General features: G+C 40.0%; 1 protein-coding gene across 2 annotated transcripts in view; it reads left to right on the forward strand.

Annotated features, from left to right (window-relative positions):
- Positions 1 to 14776, forward strand: part of macrod1 (mono-ADP ribosylhydrolase 1) — a 164612-nt gene that overhangs the window by 2788 nt on the left and 147048 nt on the right. For both annotated transcript variants that reach the window (XM_030738974.1, XM_030738973.1), the window contains exon 3: positions 531 to 638. In XM_030738974.1, the coding sequence (XP_030594834.1) occupies positions 531 to 638 (108 nt within the window). The remainder of the gene's footprint in view (positions 1 to 530; positions 639 to 14776) is intronic.

Genomic DNA, 14776 nt, shown 5'->3' on the forward strand with positions numbered 1-14776 from the left:
TCTCCATCACCATCATCAAAACACCAAATAAGGGAGTATCTTATGGATGACTTGGTGTTTTACCCCTCCAGTAAGGATGTAAAGACTTGTAAAATGGGTGACAAATTAAAAGGAAAAAAAAAAGGCAAATGATTATTGAGGTGTTGAGCCACCAGGTGCTGCTGGGCATTATAACACTCAGTCTCTGAGCTCTACTGGGCAGATGAAATTCAATACTTGTATAAGGTATTCTCTCATTTGGTGTTTTGATGTCAGTGGTGGAAACAAGTAGTTTTTACTGCTTTGACCTGTGTTTTAGGTTAAGTGTTCTCTATAAAGGCTTATAACAATGAAATGACTGTTCCTTCTTCTATGAATCTATATCTCTTAGTACTCTAGATACTTGCCAGGGAATTTGATTTTAGACAATCGCTTAAGGATTTCTTGCCTTCCTGGTAGACCCTTTCATTACCTACACATCTTTTGATCTTCTATAAATGGTGACACCATTTTTCAAGAATTCAGACTGCATGCATGTCTCTCATTATCAGGTGGTCCAGAGCCAAGTCGCTACGGGAGGAATGAAAAATTGGACCAGAAGATTTCCGTTCATGATGGTGACATCACCAAGCTTGAGATAGACGCAATAGTCAATGCAGGTATGTGTGTGTGGGTTTATTTATTTTTTAATTTTTTAAAGCCTTGTTTAGTTGTCTCTTTTTACACAGGCTAAAATAAAATGTAATAAAAAAAATCGATGAAGCTTAATTTTATTTTGCTGTTATTTGACTGAAAATAATGGCTCTCAGTGGTATACAGATGAAACCTTTGCAGAAAAATAATATGACGAAGAGCCAGCCGGTGGGAAACATGAGAAAGGATTATGTTTTTAAAAGCCTGGTGCCAAACTGAGTGCTGCCTCCAATCCGTTTGTGCATTGATGTGCATACATTTAGCACGGAACACCTGTGAGGGAGGTTCGCACTGTGATTATGGGTATTATGTTTTCTCAGTGTGTGGGAGATACAGCCACAGGGCTTTATATGGTTAAGAATCCTACTGTGAAGTTTTCTTTAAAGTGAAGTACAAAGGAATAAAAGAACAACAGAACGGCTGAGAATCAGAAGATTTGCTGAGTCGCTCTCTGGGAACTTTAAAAGTAGACAAAGAAACACAAAAGCAGAGCTAGTGCTCATCTGAAGTCTCCGTGCTGGAACAAGGATGGACAGACTGCTTTGATATATGTGAAATCAGTTTTTGCACCCCATATGCTTTGTTTGTTTATGTAGTATCCTGCAGTTGTTTGGTTTAGGAACACTACATCTATTAATGTTTGTTGCATGAACAGGCGTGCGCTGCAGAAAATTATTATTTTTATCACCAATTACCTGTTGATATGACACAATACATCTGTCAGACATCTGAAATGGCCTTGCTGACCGCTGTTGGCCTATGAGCAAAAAGTTGGACATTTACCAATGCCAGTGGCTGATGTTTATCTGCTGTGTCAGATCAATTTTGCTCGGGGTAAATGTTCAGAGTTAGTACAATGAAGAGCTGGAATACTCTGAAACAGCCCAGTTGCTGGAGCGAGAGGGGGAATGAATTAAAAAAAAACAAAAAAAAACAAACAAGTGTAGACAGAGAATAAACACAAAACAAAACAAAAGAGAAAAAAGTTGGCAGTGGCACTGCTGTCAGTCAAATTATAATATTAGCCACTGGCGTGATTCAGAGAATCTCTGTTTTTCTTATTCTGTTAATCATTTAGTCCATTAAGTGGCAAAAATAGCGAAGAGTGTTCAACACAAGCTCTGGAACAAAATATATGAATAATATGAAACTTAAAAAAAAAAGGAGAAAAAAAAATAAAGAAGGAACTTCTTTAGCCCTTAATTTTTGTGGCTAAGCAACAGTAATGATAAATGAATGATGACAATTCTTAGTTCAGAAGTGGTTTTGTTGCTTTATATTTTTTTCTCGTCATTTGTTAGTATGTTTTATGGTTTCAAGAAAAAAGTGACTACATAAAATTAAAATCAAAGTTTGCTTGTTGGAACCATGCCATAAGAAAACTATATAAAGTTATTAATGGCAGAAATATACTATATCTGTCTAATCTTAATCCCCCATTTACACTCATTGGCCACTGTTAGGTACACTTCCTCAGCTACTCCTTCATGTAAATATCTAATCAACCACATGGCAGGAACCCAATGCATTTAGGCATAGAGACATGGTCGAGAAGTTCAAAATGCAGTTTAATCTGAGTATCAGAATGGGGGGAAAAAGGTGATTTTTTTTTATTTATTTTTTTTTTAAAGTCAATTTGAATGTGGCGTGGGTGCCAGATGCACTGATTTGAGTATTTCAGAAGCTGCTGACCTGCTGAGATTTTACCATAGAACCAGCTCTAGGGTTTACAGAGAATGGTCCAAAAACGAGAAAATATCCAGTGAATAAAGGTTTTCTGGGTGAAAATGTCTTGTTGGACAAACATTTTTTGGTGTGATGAATCTCAATTTCTGCTCCGTTCGGAGGGTAGGGTCAGAATTTGGTGAGGAAAAACATGAAAGCATGGATCCATCCTGCGTTGCATCAACAGTTCAGGCTCCTGCTGTGGTGTAATGATGTGGGGGATATTTTCTTGGCGCTCTTTGGACCCCTTAGTACCAGCTGAACATTGTTTAAAATGCCACAGCCTACCTGAGTATTGTTGCTGACCGTGTCCATCCCTTTATGACCACAGTATAGCCATCTCCTGCAGGTTGCTTCCAGCAGGATAACACACCAGACTGGTTTCTTGAACATGATTGTGTACTTAAATGGCATCCACGATTCACATCATGGATGTGCAGCCAGAAAATCTGCAGCAACCACGTCATATCGTTATGGACCAAAATGAATGTTGAATCTTTGGAAGTATTAAGGCATTTCTGAAGGCAAAAGGGGGTCCAACCTGGTATTAGCACCAGTGCCTAGTACCTAATAAAGTGGCCATTGAGTGTATGTCAAACTCTTAAACTTTTTTTTTTGTGTCTGACATTTTGCTCACGTTACTCACTTCCTTCCATCCATTGAGGTTCTCAGGTTTTAGTTTCTAGTGACCATTAGATGGAGCCAGAAGCCACTTGATCCATTCAAGATTTTCTTTTCCCACAAGGCTGTTTGGGCATGTGGGGGAAATTTAATCGGTGTCTTGGCACTGGTGATGCATCAGGGGAGAGTGAAGCAGGCCAGCCTGCCTAAATGATGCTTGATGATGAGGCTTTAGCAGAAAATGATAGATTTTTACTGGCAGCTGACTGTCAGCAGGTGCACACTGTGCCAGCATTCAGTGAATATTTTGATCGTTGACTCTCATAGTTCACAGTGTGACTGCTTCTGTTTGTGTGTGCTTGCAAGCAATTATACATGCATCTGCTTACAAATGTTTCAGTAATTATGTGTGTATACAGTAAGTACCATCTCTGTATTTCTGGAGAGGCGACTTTGTGTTTTACAAGCGCTTTTACAGAGTCGCGGGATGCAAAGTAGCACAGAATTAACAAGAGGAAACAGCTAGTAAAGTGTCATTTAGCAGAGAGGACGAGGCAAGGTGATGTGGAAAAACCTCAACAACGCCAGAGGAAACATGAGTGAGAGATGGAGCGTGAGAGAGTGTCAGCGCACCGACTGACAAAAAGCAAGAGGGGAGTCTGGAGGAGTGAAAGGAAGAAGATGAAAGAGACACTGGGAGAGGACACAGGCTAGTATTTAAATCTCAGACTGCATTGCCATGGCAACAAGCAGGTACAGGGTACCCTCAAAGGAGCTTTGGGCGGCAGAGTCCGATCATCCTTTTCTGCCTGACTGATTGGCTGCCTAGCTGACTGTCTCCGTGGTCATTTTGTTGACTAAGCTGCTGACCTTTTCTCTCAGTGACTAACTGATTGACTAAGAGGCTTTGAGTGATGCGAGTCCCACTTAAAGAAATATGACATTAAAATAAAAGGGAACAGCGAGTAGACATCGAGTAAGTTAATTACACTCATTTTGAAAATTGCAAACTTTCTACTGTGGCAGCAAAGCTCCGGCATCAGAAGCTGGAGCTTGTGGTTTTTGACATGTGGAGGGGAGTGTTGTGGATTTTCTGTGGCTGCTTTGAAAGGCCTTGAAGCATCATTTAGCCCCTAAGGCAGCAAACATTCAATTGAAGCCAACTGTGGCCAATTATACGCTATACTGGCAGGCTGGTAGGTAGGTCGGGAGGGTGGGGGCCTCCAGGCCTGGCTGGTGGTGAGCAATTGATTGCAGACACTCAAACACACATGTATGCATAAATAGAGGCGCACGCATACATGAATGCATGTGGACAAAAGGGCACCAAAGACCAGGAAATTAACAGGTTTAAACTTCATTTGCTCCTCTATCCTGTTTCCTCCTTCCTTGCCTTCCTTCTCTCCTTTCCTCAGTCAGCACTCGTTTATCAGGTAAACAGGGCGTTGCAGGGTGGGCGCTGTTTGTCGTTTGTGTCTCTCTCAATAAAGATTGGATTTACAGTAACTCTCCACTCCTCCTTCCCTCCTTCTCCTCCTCCTCCTCCTCCTCTCCCTCCTTCTCTCCTTTCCTCCTTTCCACCCTCCCTTCCACACTTTTACTGCTCCTGGCTTCTGCCCACTCCTATAAAACACTACAAACATAAAAACCCACAAGCACTTAAGAGCCGTCCGGGTGGTGGTGGTGGGGGGCATATTGGGGGAGGAGATGTGGGCAGAAACATCCTCCTCTTTACACCCCTCAATCACTCCGTCCGGAGAAGGGTAGGGAGATGGAGGGGAGGATATATTGTCTCTGATGGGCTAGCTGATTAAGATGGATTGCACAGTGAAATGTCGTTGAAGTGATGCGTTCTTGGTGTGTGCGTGTGTGTGTACTATGCAGCAACTAACTTTGCATTAAAACCTTTTTTCAAATTGATTAAATGCAAATTTGTTGAGCTCTACTGAGCTGCATTTTCACCCACAAAAGTTTTATTCCTCATTTCCATTTCAGCACTTACTTTTAGCCCCCATAGTGTTTATTGTGTTTGACATTAAATGCCATTTATTTTGGCCCACCGTCTTCACCACGTAGAATGAAATTTAATTGAAAAAGATTTAAAAACTGAACTGATAAGTCCTCTCAGTATTTTTGTGTGATGTCCTTTCTTTTTTTTTTTTTTTTTTTTTTTTCTTTTTTTTCCTGCCGAGCTAATTCGGTGCGTTAAAGTAAATGCAGCAGCGGAGTCGGCTGATAAATCTTTCAGGCTAGACTATAAAAAACTGTCCCTAAAATTAAGCCGTGCACCGTCAAGAGATAAAGAATATTCTGGTCCTATCTCAGTCTTCACAGCTGAACCACTTGTCTTCGTCACAATTTCTGCTTGCCGGGAGTCTTTGGGAGTGTGTGTGTGTGTCACACCTTTGCACACTTATTTAGATGCACTTTGAAGATTGCACATGTGTAAGTCTGCAAGTGTACACCTCTGCACAGCTGCACCTGCTTTTGCCAGTAACCTGGCTCCAAGAGTGTGTGTGTGAGGTGTGATGCATGTATGAGTGGTTTGTTATGTGAGCAATGTGTATGTGTGCGTCTGTGTGTGTTTGGGTGGTTGAGATAGGGTCTCCCAGGTTTTCCTCTGCTGGTCAGAGATAAAGCTGTTTGGTTGGCGCTCCTAACCCACCTACTGTGGCAAGAGCTGAGAGATACAAGATTAGAGCCAAAAGTTTTTCTGGCCCTCAGGTGACCAACAGGATGGAGGGGAGAGAGTGTCTGTCTGTAGACTGGACTGTAACATCTCATGGATAAGAAACCTAGAAAGAGGGATGGATGGATAAAGGAGCAGGGGTGCTGCATTGACAGACAGTGAGGGACAAAAGGTCAGACATTAGACAGGTGATGGGCAGCAATGCTTCGTGTCACCCAGGAATTCCACTCAAAACCGTCATGTTACCAGCAGTACAATGTCACATTTGTGGTGGGTCCGATGAACAAACACTACTTGAGAAAAGCTGGGAGATTAAAAGCACAAACACACCTTTTATGACTAATTGCAGACTGTGAGGAAAAACTGAGATATTCATAGCGTTAACTTGAGATGCTGATCAAAGCTTGAAGCTGGACTCCTCGGGAATAATAATAAAGGTTTAGGTGTGCAGTCGATACAAAGGTCAGAAGGAGACTTAGCTCAAAGTCAAATCAGTTTTAGCAAGTACAGTTTCAGTACTTTGTATCAGGTATTCATAGGTACAAATTTGTATGACTACAGGACCACACTTCACACTGGAGAAGGTGGAAAAAGCACATTTTTGCTTGAAGCGGTTTTTCAGAACACACATGGATTAACGAATTGATCCCAGCTTTAAAAATATTCAGGTCTTATGCAGATTTTCTCCCAGTAGCAGCTTTCCTTGTAATTAGTCAATCAACAGAAATAAATGCTGATCTAGATTCTTATTTGTTTTGTTACATTTAACAGTCAGTTTTCATCAGTCTTCAGCTTCTGGCCTGTTGGTGAGGCAAGAACAAGTAAATGAAGGGTTTTGCTGGGGCCAATAAGAGGATGTAACAGTGATGAGATGATGAGTCTTTTTCACATTTTGTTTTAATCTAATAGCCCAAACTCTGAGTTCTCAGAGTAACTCAGTGCTTCTTTAGAGAGCAGACATAACACTGAGTGCCACACAGAAAAAAAAATGACACAGTTTTATTTTTATTTTTTTAAAACATCTTTTTTCAGTTATTTATTTATTTAAAAGACCATTTAACACACGACAGTCCATCTCCTCAAAAGCATCCTCTGCAGAAGAAAATAAAAGGGCAGGAAAAGCAAACAAAATGTTCAGATCTAGACAAAACCCCCCCTCTATTCAGTTAAAAAAAAAAAAAAAATACAGCCAAACAACAAACTGCATGGTTCACAACAAACAACTATTCAGATTGACTTTCTGTTATACTTTTTAAAATAGTTTGAAAAGCTTCTCCAAGCCTTTTCAAATATGTTTGGCTTCCAGTGTGTATGTTGTTCTTCTGTGTTATCCATTGCGTTTGGTTCCTTTTGTTGTTTAGCTTTAAAAAACAAAAAAACAAAACCAACATTCATTAATGTTTGCTTATTTTTGCTATAATTTTGTTGTGCATACAAACTGAATAGAATAAGCTTCGGGTCTAATAGGATTTCTTATGAAATAATTTTGTCAGATGCTGCTGCTGAACACAGTCAGTGTTCCTTCAGCCTTTGTGTATTTAGCACATATATCTGGTGTATGCTGTGATTTCACTTGACAAACATGCACACTTTTTGTTGGTGTTTGTAACATCTCAGAGGATGGTTGTCTGTGTTGGTAATTGTAATTTCTGTGCTGGTTTGTTTATATATATTTTTATAACCCATTAAGGGGTGACTGTTGCATTTATTTTTTTTTTTTAAAGACCATCTGCATTTAATCAAACTCGGGGAGGTCTGAGACTGCTACGAGGGCAGAAACCCAAGAGTTGAAACTCAAGATAAATGCTCCCTTGGTCTCAATCTGTGCGGGCCATGTTCAAGTATGGCGTGGACCGTGGATTAATGAAATGGGCCACAGTGCATTCTTTCAGTCTTGCACTCGCGGCCTGAATAAAATGTTTCTGCTGCAGGCCGTTGCAGGCCCCACTTTCAGAACCTTGGTCTTAAATGATTAATTGCTTATTCTGTTAATTGAGAAAATGATCACTTCATTAATAAACAATGAACATAATTGTTTCTTGCAGCCACAGCTTTTTTATTTATTTATTTTTTTTATGCTGCTAGTATAGATGATCCATCTTTAAGGTGGCATTGTGAAAACTTCCTGTAGTGTCAGATTTGTTTTCTGCTCGTGATGCAGACTATAGAGCTTGACTGAGCAGAGACAAATACTGCAAATGGTTGTAAATTTTTTTTTTTTTTTCTGTAAGAGTGGGTAATTTTAAATTGGACACAGCCATAAAGAGAAGTGATACAACATAAGCCTCACAAGATCAGCTTAATTTTTTATTATTACAATGCGTATGCGGGTGGGATCATTTAATAATTAAACGAAAGCATTTTTTTGAGCTTGGATGCTTCCGTTGGTTGAAATATAAATTAAAGTCAGTGTTAAAGCATCTTTTATTGATTCCAGAGAAGGCCATGCTTGATGATGTCTGATAGCGGTAGCAGGGTTGTGGGGCCGGTGGGTTATAGAGGATGAAGTGATTGGGGCGTTGGGAAGTCATGGATGAGCGGCCTCAGATGGACGGACAAGCAGCAGGACGTCGACTAGAACAGCTGGAGGAAAAAGATGAGAGGGATGTACTCAGTGATCCTGTTTGGTGATTTTTAAGAGGATAAAACAGGCGAACCTTTGGCTCTGCAGGTAGAGCCCCTTACAAGAGCATTACCCTACAGCGGCACAGCATCGCACTCCTTCTGCAAGGCTTCACTGATTCTTAGCTGGCTTTGTCAATGGAGCTTAGTGCCGTGCTTAGCGCCAGAATCACCCTGGCACACGTCCCCGCTTTTTCCACGCTGCTGGAGTGTGTATGGGAGATTGTCAGGCCTGACGTTGTTTTAAATTGCTTCAGAGCAGCTAAAATTATTTCTTAGATTTCACCTGAGCTGCATTTTCCTCATTTCACTAGAGTGATGGGGGACATTCAGTGGGAATCTTGCATGCTTAACCACTTTATAAGGGATTTTCCAGCATCAGGCCAAGGATTAAGTGTGTTTTTTTTTTTTTTATTAAACTGATCTACTGTATCCGGTCCAGCTTCTGGTGCTTAAGCTGGTGATAGTGTTTGTTTTAAGTATGTACATGGTGTAGCTGTTATTAGAGGATAATCAAGTTGTAGCCAGCTGTAGTAATTTAATTTTTTTTAAGCTAGAGGAATTAATGTTTTCAAGGCTTCGGTGACTGCCAGTTAGTCACCAAGTCTCACATTTTACTCTGGGGATGCAGCTTGTTGTGATCCACCCAGCCTCTCTGGTAGTAGCAGGGGTGTGGGGGGTGTGTGGGGGTGATGGAAATCCCAGAACAGAGACTAGTCGTGCTGCTGAGGTCTCTCAGGCCCCACGGCATTCTCTGTTTGCCGCAGTTACCATATATCTACCCCACAGCACTTGTCAGGTCCTTTTAGGACAGGCTCATATTACAAGATGCAAAATGTCACACCAAGTTTGCTGTTGCTGACAAATATTTTATGTGTGTATGCTTGAGGAAAGAGTGAAATCAGATGCTATAAAATTATAAATTTACTGTGTGTGTTTTGATGATTAGGGATTGAATCGAGAATCAGTAAAAATCTCCTACCTGCCTTCGGCTTGCCTGCATCTGTAAAAACTAAGCCAGAGTTGTGCTGTTTACTCTAAAAGTAAAATGAGTCCATATGCTGCTCTTGTGAAGCAGAACAGATCCCTCATGAAATGCACAGTTTCTCCCTGCTGTAGTAACTGTACTTATTTAGCTCCAGTTCCTATAGCAGTATCCCCACTGCGCTGGCTGTTTTGTGAAGCAGTGCTAATGGACGCGCTCTTACAATGTTCCTGTCAACTATCTGTATACACAAGCACTACAGAGTCAAATTGGCATTGCTGGTGTAGCTTCAGATTGAGAGCAAAAATGATGTGCTGTCAAAACTTAGCAACGACATAAGCACCCCTCCCCTTCTACCAGCTGCTAAACCAGGATCACAGTGGTGAGCATTGTGCAGAGTCTGCCAAATGGAGACATAACCTGTTCTTTTTTTTTTTTTTTTTTTTTTTTTAAGTGTAAAGAGGATTTACTGTACAAAAACCAATAAAAGAGAAAATCCATCAGAGTAAGATTGAGCTGTATGGAGTGAGTTCAGGCAGCGGTGGTGATCGTCAGGGTCAAAGACAGGGCTGATGCAATGTTTACCCATCATACAAAGTACTACTGTTTTAGAGCAGTAGTACTTTTTGGGTTTTTTTGTTCCTCTGTAGAACAGAACATCTGTGGTTGATTTTAAACCCTTTTCAAACTGGCAAATAATCAAATTATTTTCATCTTTGTGGATTTATCCAACTGAGTTCAACAAGATGCAGATGTTTCATGAATTAATGGCTGATTTCCGAGCGCTAGGCAGTACAAAGCTCGTATAAAAGGTAAAATTTAGTAAATTTAATCGGCATCATCATCACCTTAAATATATACATGTCTGCTACTCTTGATGTAACCCAACGTTCACCCCACACACACACATACACACACATCCTAGCATGCTCTGTACCAGTCTTCTGCATTACCACAATCTTGCAAACTAATCACTTGCAACCATTGAGTAACACAAAATATTATACTTCAATTTGTTTTGCAAGACATTTCACAAAAACATAATTCAACAACACATCATGTATCAATCCAATATCCAATTAAAAAAAGAAACTCTAAAATTTATTAGGATTTTACAAAATTACTGGTTCATCAAACCTTTTGGGGGGAAAAAAGCACTTATCTTCCTCTCCTGTTCTCTCTTTCTCACCTCTTTGTCCAGCTCTGGGAGTGTCACACCTTTTTTCTCTCCCTGGGAAATACAGCAATTGTGCATATAGCTACCAAGACACAGTGTGTTACAAACTGCACAGGAAAAAAGTTTGCTGATATCCGCGAGCTGTTTGAAAAGCTGAATTTGAAATCACCTGCCACTTTAAAAACTTAATCCGTTTATGCCGGCTGCTCTTCTGTAGCGCAACGTAGATGTTGAAGTACTGCAAACACAACTTTGACATCTGCACCATGAACGCATCACAGGGAAAAGGAAAAAAGGATGTGTTGAAGGCGTTCACGGGTCACAGGATATCATTATTTTCTTAGCATTATTATCTCCGTGCTGTCAGCTGGAAGCAATGCCAGGCTGCAGCAGATGAAAAATGAACTGTCTTTTTACAGTATTATGTATTACCTGTCTATCAGATTAATTACTCATTTATTGAAGGTGCTGGAATGCTGTTCCGGATTGTTTCAGCCCACTTTAACCCCTGGTGTTATATAATACTGTATTAATGCTGACTTATGTTATCAGCTTTTAAATGTTGCTGAGGAGAAGCAAATTTTAAAACCTGTTTTAAGTTGATCTGATTTTTAGTAACTAGTAATTCAGTAAATGTAGTGGAGTAAAATTAGAAAGCAGTATGACATTTTAATTGTCCTTTAATGTATAGGCACCTCAAAACTGTACTTAAGCAAATGCACTTGACCACTGGTGCTTGTTCCAAACAGGGGACCCAAAAGACGGCATAAACAGAGACGGTGAATATTTTCCTCAGTGAGCTCCTTTAGGAGAATAGATGAAGATCAAGTGACGCACAGCAAAAATTGGAGAGTTGAAATTTCAAGGTTTCAAATTGGCTTCTTCTCCCAAAAAGTACTTTTAACACCTTCACAGTAAAATGTTCAGCGCTTGAGTTACTGTGACACGGCTGATAATCGGTGTCAGGTCAACTCCTTGGAGATGTAATCACAGTCCGCGCACACATTTCAGTTTGACAGTAACACCATAAGTGAGGAGTGAGTCTGTGAACTTCAACACGTCAGTGAGGACACAATGTGGGCACAGCAGGGTCTCTACAGAAAATAAGTTTTAAGACCTTTTTAATAACGCTTTAAATGTGATTTAAATCTGTGAAAGAAAAGATTAAAGATTAAAAAAGTGGGAAAAAAATACTCTTGAAGTAAACACAGTGGATGTCAGTTTAATCTGAAAAGTAAGACCGTGTTTAGTCGAGTTTGCTAAATGAAATCCCATTGTCCTTCTTGATCAGATGAACAGTGAAAGAGCTGAGAAACTAGCTGATATCAGGAGAAAAAAGCTCATATTGATATTTTTCAGTCTAAACAATAGGGATCTTAGATATTTTGTTTAATATAATTGAGACACGTACACTTTGTGGCTGTTGTGCACGAAACATTACGCAGGCAATAAACTGATTCAGTAAATCTGAATCCTTGCTGGTTAATTTTTATATTAATCGACTCATAAATGCTCTACGGGCTCTAACCTGTAGTAAAAGTGATGCCATGCATTGGGTGGACTGACATATTTTTAAGCTTGTAAATGCTTTAGGATGGATTTAAGCATTAGGCTCTGCCACTGAGGTTTTAGTCTTTGAATCACCATCAGTGCGAGCAGTGACACACTGATCTAAAATCTGAAATTACTGCATTTAACGTGTGAAGCCAGCTGCTGTCGACTCGTTCATTTATCGTTTCTTTTTTGAAGTACACTGGATTTTATGTACCTCTGTAATTAAGGATTTTTTTTTTTTTTTTTTTTTATAGACCTGTTTGTGCTAAATAAACGTAATTGTCTCTAAGGAGATGTGCTGTAGTTATTCTGGTTTGCTCCTAACGAGAGCTCATATCTAAGGTCTCTTTGTTTTTGTTTTCAGAGTTTTCATGAAACCCTCCATATGAGTGAAAGACATATCAAATGAATAGAAAATTACTACGAGGCGGCCTCATGAAGTGCCTCTTCTTTTGTGCTACAAGAACTAAAATAGCTGGGAGTGTCTTTAATATCTTTTAAGGCTTTAGATGATCTGAAGTCTACCACTGAGAGTAATCATAGTCTTTGTGCTTCAAATTAATTTTTGAAAAGTAGTTTAAGTGATTGTGACTGACATTTTGTTTAATGTTTAGCTGCAGATTTCTGCTCGCCTTTTCAAGTCTTTTTTGGAAGCTTGTCCACACTCACACGCAACTAACTCCTCACTTAAATCTCTACTTGTGTCTCCCACTTTTCACCACAGCACTGGAGTTGTTACGTCCACTCTGTCCTCTTCTATCTATGTCTTTGCCACGGGTCAAGTTTGGAGGCTGCAGTGGCTCCATGCATTGGCTGCAGCGTGAGTTTAGACAGTGCTGCTGCTCTAGTTTTTTCCAGTCCAGATCTGTCTGAGTTAATAACGGTACAACTGCCAGAAAGACCACTTTACTGGTCATTTGGACAGCGACATTAATGCTCTCTGTGTAGTGAAAATTTTGAGTTTCAAGGTTCAGTGCCTCCCAGTTTCCGCGGGATGCTGCAATGTCCAGTTTGTGTCTCAATTTGAGTGGGAAGATGAAAGGGAAAAACTTCAGTGCTTATTTGTTAGGCTTTAATCCTCTCCCTTCCCCCTTTTCTCTCTCATCAACTCGGGCATCATCGCAGGGCTGTGACCTGAGAGGAGCGAGACATTGGCACTAGACAAATGGGCCTTAGTTTACAACTTCAAACTGATTTACACCCTGACATTGAGAAGTTAACATACCCTTGGAGAGTTAATCCCTAATGTTGTCTGGGTCAGTAAATAAACAGAAAGAGAAAAGCCAAATTGAAGGAGTTTGCAGAAAAGCTCATTCGTGCTAATTATTTCTCTCCCACCCCTCCCTAGTTAAAAGCTTTCCCACCCTTCCAATCAATTGCCACTTTAGCGAGCAGGAAGGGTTGAAGGAAGTGCGAGCCTCATTAGCCTGATTGGGCCAATGTGGGAGATGGAGAGAGATGGACTGAATGAAGGAGTAAAAGAGAAAAGGAGTCAGCTTGATCCTCAGCACTTGGCCCATCAGAGCTTCTGTCAACGAGGCAAGTGCTGCATTCAAATGTGTTGGTTTGTTTTGTAGAGTTGTGGCTCCTCGTGGGATTTGGGTGGATTTGCTGATGGTATCTGTGCTGAATGGGAAGCAATTAATGACATTTATTTCTTGGGGTTTGTTAAGGTAAATGAGGTAAGAGTCAAAAGTAAGCATGAGGGTTTGCTTTGCTTTGCAGAACACCTGGAGAGACCTGATGCAAGCGTGGGAAGAACTTACACACTTGCTGGACAAAGATGCACATTTTGTGGTTTTGGCTTTGTACACAATCACAGTGGATTTTAAATCAAACAATCAAAACGTGATTGAAGTGCAGACTTTCAGCTTTAATTCAAGAGCCAAAAAGTTAACTGTTTAGGGATTATAGCCACTTTTATACAAAGTCTCCCATTTTCAGAGGCTCATAAATAATTATAAATATAAGGATTGTTTTTGTTGTTTTTTTTTATTACTTGTCTGAAAGTCCTTTGCAGTCAATGACTATCTGAAATATAGAAGCCATGGACATCACCAGATGCTGTTTTTCCACTCTTGAGATGTTTTGCCAGGTTTTTACTGCAGTCATCATCAGTTGCTTGTTTGTTTCTCTCTTTGCCTTCAAGTTTGTCTTCAGTAACTGAACAGCATGCTCTGCTGGGTTGAGATCAGGTGACTGACTTGGTCATTGAAAAATATCCCATTTCTGTGCCTTGAGAAACTTGACTTGCTTTGGGTCCAATATTGTGTTATTCACAGGTTTTATGTAAATAAGATAAACTAGTTAGTTTGCAGTATTGTGATATAGGTTACAGTGATGCACTGTATTGCACTGGTTACATCTAGGTTAACAGACATGATTTTATATTTAAGGTGATGGTGCTGATTAGATTGACTATCTGAATTCTACCTTTTGCATTAGCTTTATAGTGTCTAGGGGTTGGAAATCAGCTGCATAGCACAGCTTTAAACTTTATATATATATAAACACACACACACACACACACACACACACACACACACACACACACACACACACACACACAAAAAAAACATGCATGTGTTTTTTATGAAGCATCTAATACCGAGAATCTTAGTCAGAAGTATGCAGTTATGGTTTAATTAGATCTGATTGACACCATATTTTTCCAGTTTAAAACAAACAGCACAGAGATCTCTCATGGGAAAAAGGAAGGCTTTCAGGGCAT

This window comes from Archocentrus centrarchus, chromosome 10 (assembly GCF_007364275.1).
Source record: "Archocentrus centrarchus isolate MPI-CPG fArcCen1 chromosome 10, fArcCen1, whole genome shotgun sequence".
NCBI lineage: Eukaryota > Metazoa > Chordata > Actinopteri > Cichliformes > Cichlidae > Archocentrus > Archocentrus centrarchus.